General features: G+C 57.5%; 3 protein-coding genes across 9 annotated transcripts; 2 read left to right on the top strand and 1 right to left on the bottom strand.

The window, feature by feature from the left end:
* Positions 1–553: 553 nt before the first annotated feature.
* Positions 554–4,240, top strand: MRPL24 (mitochondrial ribosomal protein L24). 2 transcript variants are annotated; one of them, XM_045876662.3, is made up of 6 exons: positions 554–732; positions 2,721–3,065; positions 3,147–3,242; positions 3,405–3,508; positions 3,779–3,909; positions 4,013–4,240. In XM_045876662.3, the coding sequence occupies exons 2-6, from the start codon at positions 2,883–2,885 to the stop codon at positions 4,147–4,149; spliced, it is 651 nt and encodes a 216-aa protein (XP_045732618.1). In that variant the 5' UTR covers positions 554–732; positions 2,721–2,882; the 3' UTR covers positions 4,150–4,240. The 2 variants fall into 2 exon arrangements, with proteins under 2 accessions (XP_045732618.1, XP_054363844.1); XM_054507869.2 differs by lacking the exon at positions 554–732 and adding an exon at positions 753–992.
* A 282-nt stretch (positions 4,241–4,522) lies between these two features.
* METTL25B (methyltransferase like 25B) lies at positions 4,523–10,651 on the bottom strand. 4 transcript variants are annotated; one of them, XM_045876657.3, is made up of 9 exons: positions 10,364–10,646; positions 9,643–9,749; positions 7,798–7,922; positions 7,475–7,667; positions 6,963–7,025; positions 6,588–6,731; positions 5,758–6,239; positions 5,161–5,345; positions 4,523–4,783 (listed from the first exon to the last, which is right to left on the bottom strand). In XM_045876657.3, exons 3-9 carry the CDS (start codon positions 7,821–7,823, stop codon positions 4,662–4,664), a joined length of 1,215 nt encoding a protein of 404 aa, XP_045732613.2. In that variant the 5' UTR covers positions 7,824–7,922; positions 9,643–9,749; positions 10,364–10,646; the 3' UTR covers positions 4,523–4,661. The 4 variants fall into 4 exon arrangements, with proteins under 4 accessions (XP_045732613.2, XP_045732614.2, XP_045732611.2 ...); XM_045876658.3 differs by lacking the exon at positions 9,643–9,749 and having other exon boundaries at positions 5,161–5,275; positions 10,364–10,651; XM_045876655.3 differs by lacking the exon at positions 9,643–9,749 and having other exon boundaries at positions 10,364–10,648.
* A 127-nt stretch (positions 10,652–10,778) lies between these two features.
* Positions 10,779–16,290, top strand: ISG20L2 (interferon stimulated exonuclease gene 20 like 2). Of its 3 annotated transcripts, none has more exons than XM_064593742.1 (4): positions 10,779–11,034; positions 11,634–12,479; positions 14,552–14,752; positions 15,394–16,290. In XM_064593742.1, exons 2-4 carry the CDS (start codon positions 11,748–11,750, stop codon positions 15,505–15,507), a joined length of 1,047 nt encoding a protein of 348 aa, XP_064449812.1. In that variant the 5' UTR covers positions 10,779–11,034; positions 11,634–11,747; the 3' UTR covers positions 15,508–16,290. The 3 variants fall into 3 exon arrangements, with proteins under 3 accessions (XP_064449812.1, XP_045732617.1, XP_045732616.1); XM_045876661.3 differs by having other exon boundaries at positions 11,516–12,479; XM_045876660.3 differs by lacking the exon at positions 10,779–11,034 and having other exon boundaries at positions 11,041–12,479.
* The last annotated feature ends 3,280 nt before the right edge of the window (positions 16,291–19,570 follow it).

Here is a 19,570-nt window from a genome sequence, read left to right as displayed (position 1 = left end):
GGAGGCTGGCAGCGTGGGGTCCTCCCACGACCCCGAGTTGCGTGGAGGGGCCGGAGCAGGTCCCCTCCCGTGCCCCCTCCCAGAGCTGACATTTTGTGACAAGCTCATCGACTCGCCTTGGAAGGGCCCACGTTTCACCCCTTCCTGCAGAAGCCCTAGGGCGGTTTCTTAATCTGCCCTGGCCCCCTACCGCAGACCGGGGCGCGCGGGGAAAGGACCGGCCGCAGCCCAGCCTGGAAACGGAGGCCCTCTGCTCAGAATAGGAAGCTGCAATCCCCTAGAAAATGGAGCCCTCCTCTCTGCAAACTACAATTCCCAGCGGCCCCCACAGCGCGCGTGAGGGAACGTGCCGTGCGCTGAAGCTTATCCCGCCCTGCCGTCAACTCCCAACGTGCCTCTCGGTGTTCTTACGCTTCCTGATTTCCTACCCGACCAAATTTCCTGTTTCCAGCTCGCTTCGTAGCGGCGGACTACAACTCCCAGCTTGCAGAGCGAGGTTGGTTTGAGCGTCCGCTCTGCATTTGGACTACATTTCCCAGAAAGCCGAAGGCCCGGGGGCAGGGAGGACGGCGCGCTCAGGGCGCAGGTGCGGGCGGCGCGGCTACGCGGCGGGAAGCGGAGGTGAGCGTGCGGTACCCAGGTGGTGCTGACCTCGCTGGGCTCGCCCGGGACCCGGGGCCGGGAGGGGCCTACGTTTGCCCCGGCCGTGGCTCAGTCGGCTGCTTGGAGCGGGTGGGTGTTGAAGACTGCTGGGGCCCGCCGTGCAAGCCCCCCGAGGACAGCCCCTCCCGGGTGTGCAGGAGAGGAGGGCAGGGTCCAGGGGGCTGGCTTCTGGGGTCTCCTCCCGGAGCTGCAAAGCGAGAGTGGCTGAGGCCAGGACCTCTCGCAGCGATCCGGCGGGTTTCCTCGTCTGCGGAACCGACCCTGTGGTCCTTGCACCTGTCAGCTTCCTTCCCAGGGCGGCGGCGGCGGCGGCGAGGTCCCCGCATTCGGTCTGTCACGGAGCTGTGCTCCCAAGCGTGTGTTGGATCTGCATGCGAACATTGAGGCCGAGGTTAATTGAGGAGAGCGTTAGGCGTTGTCGTTTTCATATTGGGAAGTGTATGACCGACGGTTCAGATAAACCAGTTCCGATTTGGTTTTTTCCCCCGCAATGCGCATAGTTGGAAAAGATGGAAAGGAACCGCGCCCCCAAACAGTTCCCTCGCCCCAAACAAGTCCTGGGGCTCTTTCCTTCGCATAAATATTTAAGTCTGTGCCGGAATATAGATACTTTTAATTTGCCTAAACGATATGATACCATTCACATTATTCTGTACTTTGTTAAAGCATTGAAAGTAAAACTGTGAAGTCTTAAGGATGATGAAACAAGCTCACACGTTCAGTTGCCCTGGGTCACAGAGTAAGGTGGTGAGCATGGAGGGGCACCCAGTTCTCTGACCCCGGCAGCTCTTTGTGCCATGAGAGTGCACTTGATTTTTAATCTTCTTTTTTAAAAGATTTTATTTTCAAAAAATAAATATTTTATTTATTAGAGAGAGAGAGTGCACAAGCAGGGGGAATGGCAGGGAGAGGGAGAAGCAAGTTTCCTGCTGAGCAGGGAGCCCAATGCTCCACCCTGGGACCCTGGGACCATGACCTGAGCCGAAGGCAGACGCTTCACCCACTGAGCCACCCAGGCGCCCCAAGATTGCACTTTATTTGTATTTTGAAGTTAGACTCAGTTCTTAGCTATAAAATAAGATTAACGATCCCTGCTCCATCCTTTCCCCCTCCCCCCTTTTAAAAAAGATTTATGTTTTTATTAGAGCGAGAATGGGCACCAAGGGAGAAAGAGAGAAAATCCCTCCCCGCTGAGTGTGGAGTCAAATGCAGGGCTCAGTCTTCTAGCCCTGAGACCATGACCTGAACCGAAATCAAGAGTCAGACGCTTAACTGACTAACTGCCACCCAGGTGCCCCCTCCATCCCTTTCCTTTAGTGCATGATGCAAGAAAGCCGCGTGGCGCCTGGCAGGTAGCAAGTGCTTGATAAGTTGAAGCGCATACTATTTTTGCCTCCGTTCTCTCATCATCAGCCCACTGACTTAGTCCATCATCCAAAATTGGGAGGCTTCCAGTACATACTTAGTTGGGAAATCCAGGACTCCGTAATCCTAGAGTCCGGCTCTGGGGCCTTTTCCTCTAGAAAAGCAGCTGTCTTAGGGAGGAGAAGTGTTTATTTCCTGAATGAGTTTAGGAATTGGAAGTGCTGTAGGGACATTTTAATCCCTTTTTTTTTTTTCTGTGTTTCGCCTTATAACTGCCTGCCGTTTGGCCTTGTGCCGCGGGTTTGTTCCCCTCACCTGTGTTTCCTATGCTGCTGTTTGTGCGAGTATCTAATAACTGTTACTGAATATCTACTGTGTGCCAAGCCCTGCTTGGATCTGCTGGACTCAGGGGTGAACTAGATGGCATGGTCCCTGGCCTCGGGGAACTTTTTGCACTTCGAAGCCAGATACATGTGGGTTTGAATGTCAGTTCTCACATAGTAGCTTTAGGACCATGGGCAAGTCACTGAACCTCAGTAAGTCCTTCCTCATCTTAAAGTGGAGATAACATCTTGCAGGGATTCAATGAGATGCATTTAGCAATGACCTGAGTATAAAAAAATATTTCTTTGCCCACTTGTTTCTGTGTACTCTGTTTTTGTTTTTTCATCTTTTTTCTTTTGTAACAATAGGCTCCACACCCCATGCGGGGCTTGAACTCAGGACCCTGAGATTAAGAGTCACATGCTCTCCCGACTGAGTCGGCCGGGAGCCCCTCTATCCATCTACTTCAGAGCTGACTAGGAAGGGTTCTGGATCTTCCCTGGCCAGGGGATTTCTCCTGGCCTCTAGCCATGCGTCTCTCTGCCCTGCTGGCCTTGGCTTCCAAGGTCACTCTGCCCCGAGACTACCGCTATGGGATGAGCCGCCCAGGCTCTCTTGCAGACAGGAGGAAGAACCCTCCAGGGACCAGGCGGCGCCGGGTGGCTGTGGAACCCATCTCTGACGAAGAATGGCATCTGTTCTGTGGGGACACGGTGAGAGCCTCGGGTGGGATGGAGTGGCGGGGGGGCTCCCAGGCAAGGATCCCCCCCTTCCTGACCCACGTCTTCCCGCAGGTGGAGATCCTCGAAGGCAAGGATGCTGGGAAGCAAGGCAAAGTGGTTCAAGTCATCCGGCAGCGCAACTGGGTGGTCCTGGAGGGACTGAATACAGTGAGTGGAGAGAGATGGGGCTTCTCAGGAAGCTGTCCCGTCACTCTGCACGGAGAGCAGCCCGGGGAGGGAGGAGACGAGCCGCAGGGGGCAGGGGCAGTGACGCAGCTGACGGCTCTGTTGTCCCCTGGGGCTGAATGCGACCACCTCTCTTTTGGACAGCACTACCGCTTTGTTGGCAGAACCGGGGAGGACCGGGGAACCATGATCCCTAGCGAAGCACCCTTGCTCCACAACCAGGTCAAACTTGTGGACCCCGTGGACAGGCAAGCACACGGGGCCCCGGGCAGAGGGTTTCCCAGCCTGCACATCTACACGGGTGTTGAGCACATTTATACCGAAGGAATGGGGGGCTGCAGGCCCTGGAAGTTGAGAGGGGCCATGCGTCTGATGGACATGAGCCCCTCTAGGTCACCCCAGGACAGACAGAACAGCGACAGGACGGTGACTTTCATGTTTTCGGCCACTGATTTTTTGGACAGAACGCAGCAGGAGGCCCTGGTTCCCATGCTGGGTTTCTCTCTTCCATCCACTAGGAAGCCCACTGAGGTGGAATGGAGATTCACGGAGGCAGGAGAGCGGGTACGTGTCTCCTCAAGATCAGGAAGAATTATCCCCAAACCTGATTTTCCCAGAGCTGATGGCATCGTCCCTGAAACATGGACCGGTGAGGCAGGCTGAGGGGCAGGAAGGTGGGCTGGGGGTGGTAGGAGCGGGAGGGAGGAGTGTTAGGAAGCCCTCCCGCCCGTCTTGTTCCTTTGGTTCAACAGATGGTCCCAAAGACACCTCAGTGGAAGATGCTCTAGAAAGAACCTATGTGCCCCGTTTAAAGACACTGGAGGAGGAGGTGATGGAGGCCATGGGGATCCAGGAGACTCGGAGACACAAGAAGGTCTACTGGTATTGAACCTGGGGGAGCAGCCTCTCCCCTCCTTGTCTTCACCTTGAAGGCCAGGGCTACCTCTTCTCCAGACCCCAATAAAGAGCCATGAGTCTTCCCCTGCGTGCAGCTGTTGTCTTCCGGTAGACGGGCACGCCTGACCCCGGCGCACCGTTTCTGGGATTGAAGGAAGGGGCACCTGCCCTCACGTACTGACAGAGCCTGGATGGCAGTTCGCCAGCCTCCCCCGGGGCAGGGCCTGCAGGTGCTGGGAGGGAGACCCGTGAGTAATGGGGTGGTAGGGGTGGGGGTGTGAGGCCCAGCTGCGGTACCTGGGCAGCGTCTTAGCAGGGGAGGCTGCGCACCCATCCTTCTCTACACTGGTAATGGCAGGGAAATGGAGATTTCACTTATTTAATAAATTAAAAATAAATTTTACATCATATCACATTAACACATGGAGGGAAAAATCAGGGTTCCAGGGATAGGGACTGGTGGTTCTCTGGGTGAGTGCGGTGCCCGGGTGGTCTCGGGGTTTGTCAGCTGTGTTCAGTCTCCAGAAGAGAGAAGGCTTCACCCAGGGGCCTCTTTGTAGCCACGAGAACCAGGTTTCTGGGAGAGAGCTCAGGACTAAAGATGGGCAGGAGTTCAGCATGGAAACCTAGGAGAAAGGCAGGGCTACTCAGAAAGAAACAGAGACACTCTCAGCCACTCCCTGCCTGGTCTGTGGGCACAGCCCTGTTCCCCATGGGGGAGGCCTCAGGGTGTCTAAGGAGACCCAGTTCTCCACCAGGAATGGGGTGCCCACTGTAGGTTCTCGATGCCCGGGGTTCTGGCTTAAAATGCAGCCCAGGGATGGGAGTCCAATTCAGTAGGAATCTGCACTGACCTGGCTCCCGCCCCACAGCTGACTGGCTGGAGAATCACCGCAGGGAGGAACCCAGGCTGCCTGGCAGCTGTGGGGGCTGGGGGCCTGGAGGAGGAGCCTCAGAACTCCAGCCCCACCCACCCAGGGTCCTGCAGGTAGGCCACCCTCACCCTGCTCCTGAAGGTGCAGCAGCCGGTCTAGCAGAATCAGCGTCTCCACTAGGGGGGCGAGAAGCAGGGCCAGGCTGAAGAAGGCCACCACTCGGTTCTCCTGGGCCTGGTGGGCCTGAAGGGCAGCCAGATTCAGTGGCAGCTGGGGGTCCAGCCCCACCCGCTGGAGCCCCCGCTGCACATATCTGCGGGGTCAGCCAAAGACAGCACTCAGGTTGGTTTCAGGCACCCACACCGCCCACTCAGAACCATCCATTGCTAGTTCCATTGCAACTTTGCTTCATGTGCTACCCTAGGATGCTTTTTCAACATTTTTCTGGCTGTGAGCTGTCTGTCCAATCGCAAATTAACCGCAAAATTTATTTTCAGCCAGATCTGTCCAATTATTTTGCTATATTTTCAGCATTTAAAAAATTTGATAGTGCCCAGATAGAATGACCTCTCCCTTCTGAAGAAATTTTGAGAAGCTGCCCCGAGACTTCAACATCAATCCCCTGGGCACATTTAGAACTTCGCTAGGATAAGCCAACAGGTGAGGCTGAGGGGGAAATCAGGTGGTGAAGCCCCCTCTCCACCCCCCGCCTCCCCCCGCCTCACTCTTCGATCTTGAGCTCGTGGACCCTGGGGATCCCCTGCACGCTGGGCCGCCGGAGCTCGGGCCGGGCCCCCCGGATGACGGTCTCCAGCACCGCGCGGTAGCAGTGGGTGCGGAGGCCAGGGCCCGCTTTCTGCAGCCGCTCGGCGTACTCCTCCAGGGCGTGGCAGGCTCCCTCCCGAAGCCGGTAGGGCAGCTCGCAGCCTGGCAGCCCGGCCACCCACTGACTCAGCGGGTAGCCGCCGGGGTCACTCAGCTTCATGTAGCAACAGCCCACCGAGGCCAGCGCCACCACCTCGGGGCAGGAGAAGTGCCTCAGCAGGGCGACGCTCAGGTCCCCGCACGCGTGGAGCCCAGTGAGCAGCAAGCGGGCCCCGCTCTGGGGCAGGGTCTCCAGCGGAAGCAGCAGCTCCTGGCATAGGGCCGTGGGCTCCACCCACCTGACCACGTGGTGTGGCGAGTGGCGAGGGCCCGCGTGGACCGCCTGTGGAGGCAGGACGGAACAAAGGCAAGTGGGAAGTCTGTCTGCTGTCCCCGTGCCACCTCAGGTCCCAGGACAGGACGTGCGTGTCCTCTGCCTTCCTTCCCAAGGAGGGGGAGAAGCTGGGGACCAGGACAGCTGGGCCTTGAATCAGGAGACGGGCTGAGCCCTGGGCCCCCTCATGGGGAGTGCCTTTAGGATGTGAGGCGGCTCTGGTGAAAGGGGGCCCTCGGGCAAGGGGCAGCAGGATTAGAGACGACACCATCTCAATCCCAGAAACTAAAGGGTGGGTCCAGCCTCGGTGCCCCATTCCAGCCAACTGGACCCCGCCCGCAGGGAAAACCGGCCTACCTGTGGGTGCCTCTTCTCCTCTTTCTCCAGAGCCTGCAGGAGCTCCTGGTCCAAGCGCTGGGCTCTTTCCACCAGTCTCTGATCTCCTTCAATGCTCTTCACCATCAGCCCCAGCCCCAGGGACATGAATCGGGAGAGATGGCCCTGGAGTCACGAGAGGGAGGACAGAGACAGCCCTGTTCAGTGCGCCCTCTACTGTCAGCCTCCCACCATCAGGAAGTGGCCCAGGCCCCCAGATGGCTCATCTGCCAACTTCCACCACTCCTCAGCACCTGCTTCCCGGGGCCTGTGGCCTCATAACCTGCCTCCAGCTTTCTATCCCCACAATTCAAAAAAAGGAACCCCAAACCCCAGAATATCAGGGGTCTGACTCACCTGGCCTGAACCTATATCCACAACCTGGGTGCAGCCTGTGAGGTCACTCAGCTTCTTCACCAACTACAAGAGAAGGGACAAAGCTCTCCTGGCTACTGGCTGTTGGCTCCCAGAGCAAACACCCACAGTGAGGGTGGAGGAGCTGCAGGTGGTGGAGGAGGATGGTGAGGGGGGGCCACGGGGGAGACAGGACATATGGAAACCAAGAGGGAGGGTGCTGACCCCAGGCTCAGGCTCCTCTCCTCGCCCCTCTCAGCATGAACAAGGAGAGGAGCCCCCACCGTGAAGCCCAGAGCAGATGGTGGAGGTGGAAAACGGGAAGAAGACAGTGATTCGGACACAGCCACCAACCAACCCGTCAAAAGGACGAACATACACACAAAAAGCCGCAGCATCGAGATACAATTATCGTATGCCTGGCGAGGCTGGTCCTGCAGGTGACAGAAGGTGCTCACATCCTGGTAACCCACAACGCCTGCTCCCAGACACCACCCGAACGCCAGCCATCTCACCTCTCCCAGCCTCCGGATCTCGTGCTGCTTCTTGGGCCTGACGTGTTTCCGGAATGGAGCTGTCAGGCGGGAGCTCTGGCTGGGGTTCTCCAGGAACTCGGAGGGGGTTTGAAACCCAGGTGTCCGGGTAAAGGCCAGGGCACAGGCTGTGGACTTCAGGGCCAGCAGAGAGAGTGGCCACACCGACTTGTACCTGTGACAGGCCAGCCCGGGACCCCAGTGAATAGCTCCATTGCATCCTGACCACACCAGTTTGCAACCCAGGAAGCCCGAGGGAGACTCTGAGCCTGAGTCCCCCAGCCCGGGGCCCCTCTTGCCCATACCTGACCACTTCCCCTTCCCCGGGCATCCCCAGCAGCTGTGTGGCCAGCTGTGGCGGGTTCAGTCCGTCCAGCGCTTCCTGCCATGAGCCAGGGAGTGTGCCCCACAGGTCGTCTGTGAAGAATTCCTGCAGGAGCAGGGGAGAAGCAGTCTGGCCACTGCCCTCCCCACTCCTCCCTGCCCATCCCAGCCACCGCTCTCTGAAGCTGGGCTCCAGCCCCCACCCTCGGGGCCCAGGCGGCATTCTGGACACGCCTCTCCTTGCAGCATTTCCCCTGCCCGCTGCTCTGCGTGTTCTCTCCACGCAACGGCGCCTTCGCCTGGGCATGCCCAAAAGCGCAGTGACTGGCCTGTCGTATCAGCACGATGCCACTTAACACCCTACCATTATGTGCACCGGACACTTTATGTGCCAGACACTGTATGTGACAGAATGCGTTTTTATTCATGCGTTTGTTAATCACCCACTCTGGAGCTCTGGCCACGCACCGAGCTCTAGTCTAGGCGCAAAGGATACAATGAACCAGATAGACAAGATTCTTGTTCTCACAAAATTTACATAAAAAAGATAATTTCAGGTAACATCAAATGCCACATAGACACTAAAACCCTGACGAAACAGTAACACGGTGGAGTTTGAGAGAGTGCTACTTCGAGGGCGCAACAGGGAAGACTTGTCTGAGGGGCTGGCTCTTGAGCTGAGACATGAACAACAAACACGCAACAGCAGATAAGAAAGGCCAGGCGGTACTTGCCGGAGGGGGGCAGCTGTGGCGATGCAGGGATCAGAGTACAAACTGCCAGTTATAAAATAAATAGATCACAGAGATGTACAGCAGAGTGACTATAGCTAATAATACTGTATTAAAAGTTGCCAAGCATAGATCTTAAAAGTTTTCATCCAAAAAAGGGGAGAGGGGCACCTGGTGGCTCAGTGGGTTAAGTGTCTGCCTTCGCTCAGGTCATGATCCCAGGGTCCTGGGATCAAACCCTGCATGGGGCTCCCTGCTCAGCGGGGAGCCTGCTACTCCCTTTCACTCTCCCTCTGTGCTCCCTCCCCACCAATAAATAAAGTCTTAAAAAATTTCAGGTAATAGCAAACACTTATAAAATACTTTAATATGCCAGGCGCTGTCCAAAACATTTTCCACGTATTAATGCATTTAATCTTCAAACAACCCTATGAGGTAAGTACTAGCTTACCTCTCATTTTACAGATAAGGAGATTGACACCCAGCAATTCAGTAACTTGTCCAAGTCAAAAAGCTAGTAAGTAGCAAAGCTGGGATCTGAAACCAACTCCACTCTAGTTCTTGCTCCTAACCACTCTGTTCTACTGCCCTCCCGTGGAGGAAGACATTCCAGGCACACTAGTAAGTGCAAAGGTCCAGGTGCCCGCCATGTTTGTAGAACAGAAATCAGGTCAGTATAGGTTTGGAGAGGGAATGTGGGAGAACCAAAGTGATGGCCTTCACGAGGCAGCAGGGGACGGATCGTGCAGCGCTTTCTAGGTAACGGTAAGGACTTATGATTTCATCAAAGCACCCAGGAAGCAAGGCAGTGTCTTGATCAGATTTACTTTTTTTTTTTAAGATTTTATTTGTAAGAGAGAGTGAACACAAGCAGAGGGAGCGGCAGGCAGAGGCAGAAGTAGGCTCCCCACTGAGCGAGGAACCCGATGTGGGACTCAATCCCAGGACCCTGGGATCACGACCTCAGCCGCTTAACCAACTGAGCCACCAAGGCGTCCCTTACCTTTTTTTTTTTAAGTAAACTCTACACCCAACGTGAGGCTCAAACTTACTACTCTACCACCGACCCAGCCAGGCGCCCCTCATCAGATTTACGTTTTAAAGAGATCAATCAGGCTGCTTTATGAAGAAATGGTTATGGAGAAGTAGACACACAGATCAGTTAGGAAGTGGTCCAGGAGCGAGAGGATGGTGGCTTCGCCCTGGGGGTAGCAATGAGATGGAAACAAACGGGTGAATTTGGTATCTACTCTGCAGGTAGAGCTGAGCCAAGGGCTGGAGTGTACGTCAATGAAGGCGGGAGCTGAATCAAGGATGCTTCTGGGTGTGGGGCTGAACGAGTCAGCGGACATTGGTGCCATTCGTACACCATCTTATTCCCCACCGTGAGCCTCCAGACAGGGGTTCCTATTACAGCTGAGAAACCCGGGCTAGGAGGAGTTTCTTTAAACGCCTGAGGCTGACCCCGTAAGGGAGGCAGTAAGTCGGCCCGACTCCAAAGCTCTAACAGCCCATTACACTGTTGAACCGGGGATTTAGCCAAAGCTTGGGTGAATTCTGGAACTCCTCGCGTGTTCCTCGGAGAGCTCAACGTAGCCGCGGCACGGCTCCATCGTCCACGCGTCTTACTGTGGACGTGGGCAGCTGAGAGAAACCACCGGAGCTTAGGAATATTTAGACGTACGTCAACCGACAAGCAGAGCGGCGGGGGGATGCCCCTTTCTCGCACAGACGCACCGAGGAGCGGGCAGAAGCCGCCCCTCCGGGTTCTGCGCCTGCCGCGCGCACCCAGCCCACCGCACCCCCGTGGCCTCACGATGATGTAGGCGTCCAGGATGCAGCGGTAGCGCGCCAGCACACGGGTGAGGTTCACAGCCAGCTGCTTCCTCTGCTCCAGAGAGAGGCCGCGCGCGGAGACGCCCGGCATCCCGGGCGGCGGCGGCAACGAGAGCGCGCCGCGCCGGGACGGAGCCCCCGGCCCCGCACCCCGACGCCCCTTCCCCGGCCGGCTGGGGCGGAAGAAGGGACGCTCGCCCTGACGTCACAGGGCGCGACGCGGCGCGGCGCGGGCGCACACGTGGGGCGGGGCGCCGCGCATACGTCACAGAGGCGGGCCCCGGCGCCGAGGCCCGCCCCTCCCCGCGCAGTTCCCGCCTCCCCCGGAAGTGAGGCCGGTCCCGGGTGCGGCGTTTCTCGCGGGGCGCGGCCTCCGCACCTTCGAGTTGTACCTCCACGGGGCTAGAGGGGCCGGGGAGCGCATCCCGCCCCCGCCGCCCCCCACGCCGCCGCCGCCGCCGCCGCCGCTGCCGCTGCTCACGCCCTCGGAGTCCCTGGCCTCGCTCCCGGAGGCGGGGGCGCTGCGGGCTCGCGCGCGCCGGCCCCCGGCGCGGTCCAATCCGCGCGCCTGCCGGCCCGGGCCTCGCCGGCGCGCGCCGACTTCCGCATCCGGCGGCGGGCGCTTCCGTTCTTAGCGGGGCCCGCTGGGAGGTAGGTGTGGGCGCGAGGGCGCTCTCCGTGGCGGGGACCCCCCCTCTCACCTCGGCGTACTCGCCGAGGCAGGCGGCCCCCAGCCTCGGTTCCCCGGCGGGAATGTGTTGTCCGAGGGCCTGTCTCGGGCGCAGGGCTGGGGTGAGATGCTTGCGGAGGGTCCCCCCCGGCCCGGAGCCGAGGGAGCCGCGCGGGGGGTGCCAGGGTAAGCCAGAGGCCCTGGGGGCCGGCCCCGCCACTGCCGGCGAGCACGCTTAGACCTCCCCGCCCCGGGCGGATGACGGAGCTCCCCTGTTGTGGCTTTCCAGGCTCAGAGTTCGAGCTGCTTGGCCCTACAGCCCACTCAGTTTCCGAATGAGACTGAGCTCGGGAGAGGCCAGGTGACCCTTGTCAAGACCGTGCAGCTGATGAATTGTGGGGTCGCGCCGGAATCCAGGCTTCCTGGCTCAGACAGTGCTCCTAACACCGTTTCGCGTTACAGGTTCATTCCCACTCTGGGCGGTCGCTCTGATGTCTTTCCAACCTTAAGCCTCATGAAGATGGGTCTTACTGTTTACCAGGCCTGCGAGTTCGGTTATCAGGATCACTTTCTTCCCCAGGGTGTACTCCAGATCTCCAGATGCCGGCCTGTGGGGTTCAACAGAGGATGAGTCCTCTGTCTTTCTGTCATCAGTAAGCCACTCTTCCCACCTGCTCTGCCATCCACTGTCCTCATGTCTACCTTACTCCTCAATCTGGATTTTGGTGAACCTGCCCCCAAAAAAGCATTTGAGGGGAATGCCAAGCACCGCAAATTTGTCAGGAAGCGGCGGCTCTTGGAACGGAGAGGCTTTCTGAATAAGAAGAACCAACCCCCGAGCAAGGCGCCTAAGCTGCACTCAGAACCTCCAAAGAAAGGGGAGACTTCTAGCGTGGATGGCACCTGGAAGGTCTCTCCCCTTCCAAAAAAGAAGACCGTTGCCTCCAGCAATGGACCAGAGCAGTCCCCGGACAAGAAGGCTGCAGTGCCGTGGCTGACCCCTGCCCCTGCACGGAAGGCCGGGTCTGCAGTGGCTAAGGTGGATTTGCTGGGGGAGTTCCAGAGTGCCCTTCCAAAGATTAGGAGCCACCCAACTCGCCCCCACAAGAAGGGCCCCCAGAAGAACCCTACTCAGAAGAATGCCCCACAGAGCTTCTCCCAGCCTCATTCAGACAATAAATGTTCCGGAGCATCCCTGAAGATGCCAAGGAAGATGGTGGCCATTGACTGTGAGATGGTGGGCACAGGACCCAAGGGGCACGTCAGTTCCCTGGCCCGATGTAGCATCGTCAACTACCACGGAGACGTGCTTTATGATGAGTATGTCCTTCCCCCCTGCCACATCGTGGACTACCGGACCAGATGGAGTGGCATCCGGAAGCAGCACATGGTGAATGCTACCCCTTTCAAGATCGCCCGGAGCCAGGTGAGAGGCATGGGGTGCGCTGGAGGCAGCGAGGTGCAGATCATTTCTCAGCAAGCGAGGTCACCCTAGGAAGGCGCCGAGGGATCCTGGAGGAGGAAGGGAGGGGGGTGGACTGCCAGATGAAGGGGGCTTCCTGCTGAGGTAGGGCGTGGTGAGAGTCCAGGCAGTTAGTTAGCTGCTGTGATGAACTGGGTTAGCTGAGACCTACCTGAGCTCCCAAAACAAATTCTCGTCTGGGGAACTGGGAATCCACACAGAGAAATAACAGCCACTGAGGGGCAGAGCAGCAGGCATGAATGGCGAGGGAAAGGGCTCAATTTGGGAATGCCTTATGGCTGGAGTTTGGGGTTGAGCCCAGAGGTGGAGAGGGTTCCCAAGCAAGTGTGGCAAGCTTGGGACATGGTGGTGGCAGGAGCAGGGTGATGTGTATACCTGGGACAGATGGCCTGAAGTGGAGGGGATAAAAGACACGGGGCTGGCGTGTCAGGGTTCTCACCTCGCTCACTGAGCACACCTCCTCATGGTGGCCCCGTGCTGCACGCTGGTCCCTGGGAGCACCACAGAGGGATAGGGAAAGGGGGACGAACCTGGGAGGCGCAGGGAGGAGGTGGAGAGGGAGCCAGCTGGTCTTGGGAGGCCTCCAGAGGGCGCCCGTGGTCCGCGTCTGTCACTTCAACTCCACATTCTCTGTTTTCTCTGGACACGCTCTGTTCCACGAATTGTGTTCGTGCCCTGACAGTTGGAGGTGAAGGGGCTGGATTTTAGAAAACTTGAGAGAAAGGGCTGCAGATTTTGTGCCCCGGGGAACCGCTGAGCAGGGCTTGGGAGAAGCAGAAGGTGGGATGGGTCTGAGATCTCGAATCCGCTCAGCTCCCAGGAGAGCTGTGTGTTGACTGAACGGGCAGTGAAGGTGTTGGTGGACGGTAAGTGGCAGTTGCGGTCAGGAGCACGCAGGTACCTGGTTGATTGGACTCCCATTGGGCTTTCATTACAAAGCGCTTTCCTGGTGCCCCCGCTTGGGTGTGAGACTAGGGGGATGTTCAGATGGGTCTGGCCCCTTCTGGGGGCTCCTGTTGGCTATGCCCCGATCATAGGACTGTTGCTCTTGTTCACAACCTCTTTGGAGCCCATTTGGGGAACGGCCTTCAGAGCTCCTGGCATATTCTCTGGTTGTTCTCTCGCTTTAAGATCCTGAAATGGTGAGGGCGCCTGGGTGGCTCAGTCTGTTGAGCGTCTGCCTTCGGCTCAGGTCATGATCCCAGGGTCCTGGGATCGAGTCCCACATCGGGCTCCTTGCTCGGCAGGAAGCCTGCTTCTCCCTCTCCCACTCCCCCTGCTTGTGTTCCTGCTCTTGCTATCTCTCTCTCTGTCAAATAAATAAATAAAAATCTTAAAAAAAAAAAAAAAAGATCCTGAAATGGTGAGAGGTTACTTGGTCTCAAGACCAGTGTGAATAAGGTTTCTGAACAGCTGGTGAGTAGAGCAGTGGGGCTGACTTTCTTGGCTGCTTGACCGCTTCTCTCTGCAGCCTGAGTCTACAAGTGGTTCTTAAGCTTTTGTAGCTCGTAGGCCCTTTCAGAGTCTGATGGAAACCATAGACCCCTCCCCCCAAAAAACCCATATATGTTAACTGTTTGTGTACGACGTGGGGCTTCTCTTACCTCTCTGGAGCCCATCTTTGACTACATTCGTCCAAGCCTTGTGTCTAAGGCCAGCACGTGGGAATGGCTGGAGAAGTTCACGTAGCAAGCCAGAACTGAACTGGATAGTTTAGCGAACATCTCACACGTGACTGTGATTTGGGACTGAGGCAAACTGATCTGTCATTGGGGTGGAAATTAACGAGAAGATAAGGAACCACTGGTTAAGTCCAAATTGGGTTACAGCCACTTTCACCTCGGGGAGTGGAGATGGCCCTCAGGTGGAAGGAACCTTGTGGGAGAGGATGAAGTAGGTGAGCACATGGCGAAGAGAGTCTAGAAGGACCAGTGGCCGCGCGGGGCTTCTGGGACGCAGGGGCTCCGCCTGCGCCACCGGCCGCCTCACCACCACGTCCCCTGCTCCCGTTCCAGATCTTGAAGATCCTCACAGGGAAGATAGTGGTGGGCCATGCCATCCACAACGACTTCAAAGCCCTGCAGTACTTCCACCCCAGGTCCCTCACCCGCGACACCTCCCATATGCCCCCTCTCAACCGGAAGGCCGACTGCCCGGAGAATGCCACCATGTCCCTGAAGACTCTCACCAAGAAACTTCTGAACCGGGACATCCAGGTAGTGTCTCCCCAGATGCTGCCAGGCCCCCAGCTCAGACCCGGGCTGGGGGATCCTTGCTGCCTCGCTGCAGACTATAGCCCCAGAATTGCTCTGGACAGAGATGCAGGCGGCGCTCTGATGGGAAGAGCCTTAGACAAAGGGCCTAGTAGTTTCTCCATTTGTAGTAGGGTGACGGTTCCTGCTCTCTGCCTCGCAGAGCATCCCAGGGGCTGCTTGGGAGAGGGAAGTCTTCAAGTGCATGCAGAACCCGAGCTGGGAAAAGGAGAAAGCACATCGTGGTGCCCTGAGAGTCTGCAGAGTGGGCGCCTGGGCTTCTTGCGACACGTTTGCACCGGGAGGAGGGCGGCCTGCCTGGCAGGAGGGTGGGCGCACGTTATGTCGAGAGTGGTTGTACAAGTGGGGAAGGTGCCAGACTCGAGGCCTGTCAGTGATCTGGAACATTGTGTTGCAGAGCGCAGAACAGACCGGGGCGGACAGGAACCCAGGAGTAGACCCCCCCCCCCCCCCCGCAGAGTTGTAGCTTTGCAGGCAGTAAGGCAGTAACTCAGCAGCGTGTCGGGGGGCCGGCGGGGAGCCAGTCGGGAAGGAAAGAAATGGTCTCTTGTGGCTTCATGCTCTTCTCTTCCTCCTGCGTTCAGGTCGGGAAAAGTGGACACTCCTCCGTGGAAGACGCTCAGGCCACCATGGAGCTGTACAAGTTGGTTGAAGTCGAGTGGGAACAGCAGCTGGCCCAGAATCCCCCAAAAGACTAGCGGCAGCGGGGGCGCAGGGGACACAGGAGAGCCGGCCGTGGACCGTGAGGGAGATGGAGGCTCCGCCCCAGGCTCAATAGTCATTGAAGTTTCACCTCAGGTGTTGTGTCGTGTGTCTGGTTAAGTGTTCCGAGGAAGGAGGAAGGCTCCGCGTCAGAAGCAGCCCTCCACTGTTTACCTCTTACACGGTGCTAAGCACAGGTCCCAGGGTGCGGGGCTCCCACGGGCCTTCGGACCTTCACGGGGCACCCTGGGCAGTGTAGTTTCCCAAGCGGCATTATCCCCGGGAGGCCACAGGTCCCATTGTATGCCTTTTGTTCTCAAGTAATTAGCAGCATCCTCTTTCGCTCTCCAAAGTACCCTGGTTGGATGACAGCATATCCCAGACTCCGCTTTTGGCTCAGAGTCTCCATCTAGTCTGTGGTGGCCTGTCGCCCATCCTTCCCACCTTGACCTCCAGAGGATCCATCCTGGGGGAGGTTCAGTTCCCCTTCGGGTTACAAGGCAGTAGAGGTAAGAGCGTGACTTGGAAATCAACTTTTCTGGTTTAGGAAAGCAGTCTCTCTCGTAAAGTAATAGAAAATTTATTTAATTTAGATCCCCCTTGATAGGTTAAAAAAGAATTTTAAGCATTTTCATGGTTTTTAGTGTTTTACTTTGTTAAACCAAATCTCTAAAGACTCAAATTATTCCCTCGATAAATGTTTGTAACGGAAGAACTTTTAATTGTGCGCTCCTGTTGTTGTTATTTGAACTTTACATTAAAAAGCTTTGTCATGAGGAGGGGCGCCTGGCTGGCTCAAGGAGAGCATGCAACTCTTGATCTCGGGAGTTGTGAATTCAAGCCCCACGCTGGATATAGAGCTTACTTGGGGAAAAAAAAATATCTTGTCATGAGGTCTTATGGGGCTGTGATTGTGTGAGGGGTTCCCGGATCTCTGTGGACCCCCGTTGCTAGAAGTCATCGAGAAGCACTGACCAAGCCTTTGCGTGCAGCCCACGCGCTCTGCTGCCTTGTCCTCATCCCTGCCACAAACCACGCAGACACCTTCACACGGAGGGTATGTGACCAGCAGCGTGATTCAGAGTAGGCATGTGGGAGGGACGGGGTGAGGGAGGGAAGGGTGCTTGGTGACGCCAGCCTGGTTGGTCCTGCCGGCTCTTCCTCGGTGGCACACACCCTCATCTTGGGAAGGTGAGTCACAGGTCTGACCTTGCATCTGGCATCACTGTGCACGCTGTGTCTTGAGAGAATGCAGCCTCCGCGTCCACACCGGGACTTGTGGCCCTGGAGCAGTTGGTTTGGCTGCAGGGGCAGGAGTAGAGCCTCGGCAGCTGGTCGCAGGGAGGTTCCTGCAGCCAGACCGGACCTCGGCCGTGGCCTTGCGCTCCTGTCCTGCGCTCGGGATCTGCTTGCACAGGCAGCTGCCGGGCTCTGAGCAAGTTGGTTCCTGCTGAGCCCGGCGTGAGGAATGCCCATGACACTTCAGAGAGGTGCCAGACGCCCTCACACACCTCTAGGTGGGAATAATCCAGGAGGGCCGCACCCAGAACAGGGAATACACGTGTAAGTAAGGCTGAGTTACGTTGTAATCAGTAAACTGGGAGATAGCTGGGAAAATCTCATTCGAGGTCAGCTTTGAGGGTGCGTCTTGGTAACTAGTCAGCGGCTCTGATGCCCCCCCTTTATCCCCCCTCCACACCCATGTCCGGAAAGGCACCTGGTCTTGGTGCAGGGCCAGAAGGAGTGGGCTTCTGCTCAACAGGCAAAACCTGGGGGCCCAGAGGACCTTGCAACCATTGCCTCACTGTTGCCTCTCATCACACTTCCTGGTTAGAGCCCAGCTCGCCCTGCAAGGCTGCCTGGGGCCCCTTCTACTCAAGTTCCCTTCCTTTTTTTTTTTAAGATTTTATTTATTTATTTGACAGAGAGTGAGGCAGGGAGAGAGGGAACATAAGCAGGGGGAGCAGCAGAGGGAGAAGCAGGCCTCCCGCGGAGCGGGGAGCCTGATGCGGGGCTTGATCCCAGGACCCTGGGATCATGACCCGAGCTGAAGGCAGACGCTTAACGACTGAGCCACGCAGGCGCCACCTGAAGTCCCCTTCCTTTTCTGCCCCTCTGTCCCCAGGGTCCTGGCTTCCTCTGAGGGTGGCCGACCCCCTTGCAGATTGCCGCCTGAATCCTAGTCAAGTTTTGCCTGAACGCCTGTCCTGCGTCCTTTGGGTGGAGCATGCGCAGGACAAAACACATGTCTTCTGATGATACTCTTCACAGCGGAGGGAGGTGTGATTCAGAGACCCCTCTGCGGGTGGGCTCAGGCAGAGGCAAGGAGCATGAGAGATGTATCCTGCCGGACATCATCTCGGCAATCTGAAACTTCATTGAACAAAGTGATTCTCAACGGGCAGTGGGGGCAGGGTTTGTAAAAGTTTCGGGTGGTGGCACTGCTCTCCCCTGATCGTCACAGCAAGCCTGCAAGGGGGAGTCATTTGATTCCTGGTTTAACAGATGATCACAGCTGACAATAGGAAAGTTCAACAGTGCTGTAATTAGGAACTTGCCCCAAGGCACAGGAGCCCGAGTTCGAGTTTAGAGAGACAAATACCCAGGGAAGAGACCCGCCAGGTGCGTCCTCTGTCTGCAGCGTGTATGCGGCTCCCCCAGCACTTCGGTTCACCCCGCGCCGTGGATCAGGTGACCTGTCCCCATGGTTGGAGTTGGATTCTGCCCCATACTAGATGTGTGGCACTTCCTTCTTGGGGCTCCAGGGTTCCAGCCTTAAAACCCTGGGGCTCTTTTCTCCCCTTGATGTTCAGGTTGCTGTGGATAACAATGACCACCGCTTTTTGAGGGCGTCTGTGGGTCAGGCACTGCGCGTGGTCCTCGGGGTGCATGGTGCTGCTGTTCTCACAGGCCGGGTGAAGAGGCCTAGGTTGACAAAAGATAAGAAATCCCGCCCAGGCCCGGTAGCCGGTCTGCGGGCTGCGGGTGGGAAGGCTCCGCTCCTCACGCCTCCCTACTCGGCTGTCGACCAGCCCCACGGCCTTGGAGTCAACGTGGAACCGCCCCGCTCGGTCGCTCCGGCCGCACCTGCCTTGTGCTGGGTGTGGAGCTAGACACTGGGGAAGTGGCATGGTCTCTGTGTGCTAGTTGCTTACCATCTGACAAAGGGAAACCAGCCGACGGATTTCAGCGCGCTGTGGCAGGGGCTGTCCAGGCCCACCGCGGGATTTAAAGCCGGGAGCTGGCCGCCGAATGGAAGCCGGATTGGAGATGGGCCAGGAGGTGAGTTCTGCTTGAATAATTTGGATGAGCATGGACAGAGGGCTGAATCAGTGAAGTGGGAGGACGCATATGAGCATCCCCGAGGAGGGAGAATCAACAAGACCTAGAGATCAGGGCAGGAAGATTATAGATGGTCTTAATATTTCTGACCTGCGGAGAATAGACAGAGCGCTGTTGTTCACGAACATAGCAATGGGCAGAAGAGTGGGTTTCTGAGGAAGCTGACTTGGGTGGACCTGGAGCTGCCTGCAGCTTAGCAGGTGAGAGGCCTGGGGCTGGCGGCTCAGAGACCACAGGGCAGCAGTGGGGGAGCCTTGGACGGGGAGGAGGGCTTCCTGTAGGAAGGTGTGTACAGGAGAGCACAAGGTTGAGATCGGAGACTTGGGAACGCCCTTCTTACAAGCCTGGAAGGAGGCCTGACAGAGGCCGCCAGGGGCCAGAGGGCGACAGAAGAGTCTCTCCAGGAAGGAGGGGATAGTATCTGAGACCACGGAGAGGGCCAGTAAGATGAGAGCCAGGGAAAGGGCCTGGTTTTGTAGAAACTGGGTGCCTTTCTTCTGAGCAATGTCTGCGGTGGGGGCGGGGAGGGTGACAGAAGCTCATCCGAGGTGGGCTGCGGAATAGATTGGAGGTGGTGTGCACCGCTCCCCAGGGCTCTGGAGAGGGGCCGATGAGAGCCCCAGTAGGAATGAGGGGTCTGAAGATGCTGCTGGCAAAGCTGTTGACCACAGGTGGTTGAGACGGACGCTACAGTGGGTCCCGAAAGATTGGGGGGAT

The sequence above is a fragment of the Mirounga angustirostris genome, unplaced genomic scaffold (assembly GCF_029215605.1).
Source record: "Mirounga angustirostris isolate CCGP_5_RB_7025 unplaced genomic scaffold, mMirAng1.0.hap1 SCAF_6, whole genome shotgun sequence".
In the NCBI taxonomy this organism is placed as follows: domain Eukaryota; kingdom Metazoa; phylum Chordata; class Mammalia; order Carnivora; family Phocidae; genus Mirounga; species Mirounga angustirostris.
Note: the sequence above shows the minus strand (reverse complement) of the source record. Positions and strands in the feature narration are given on the sequence as shown.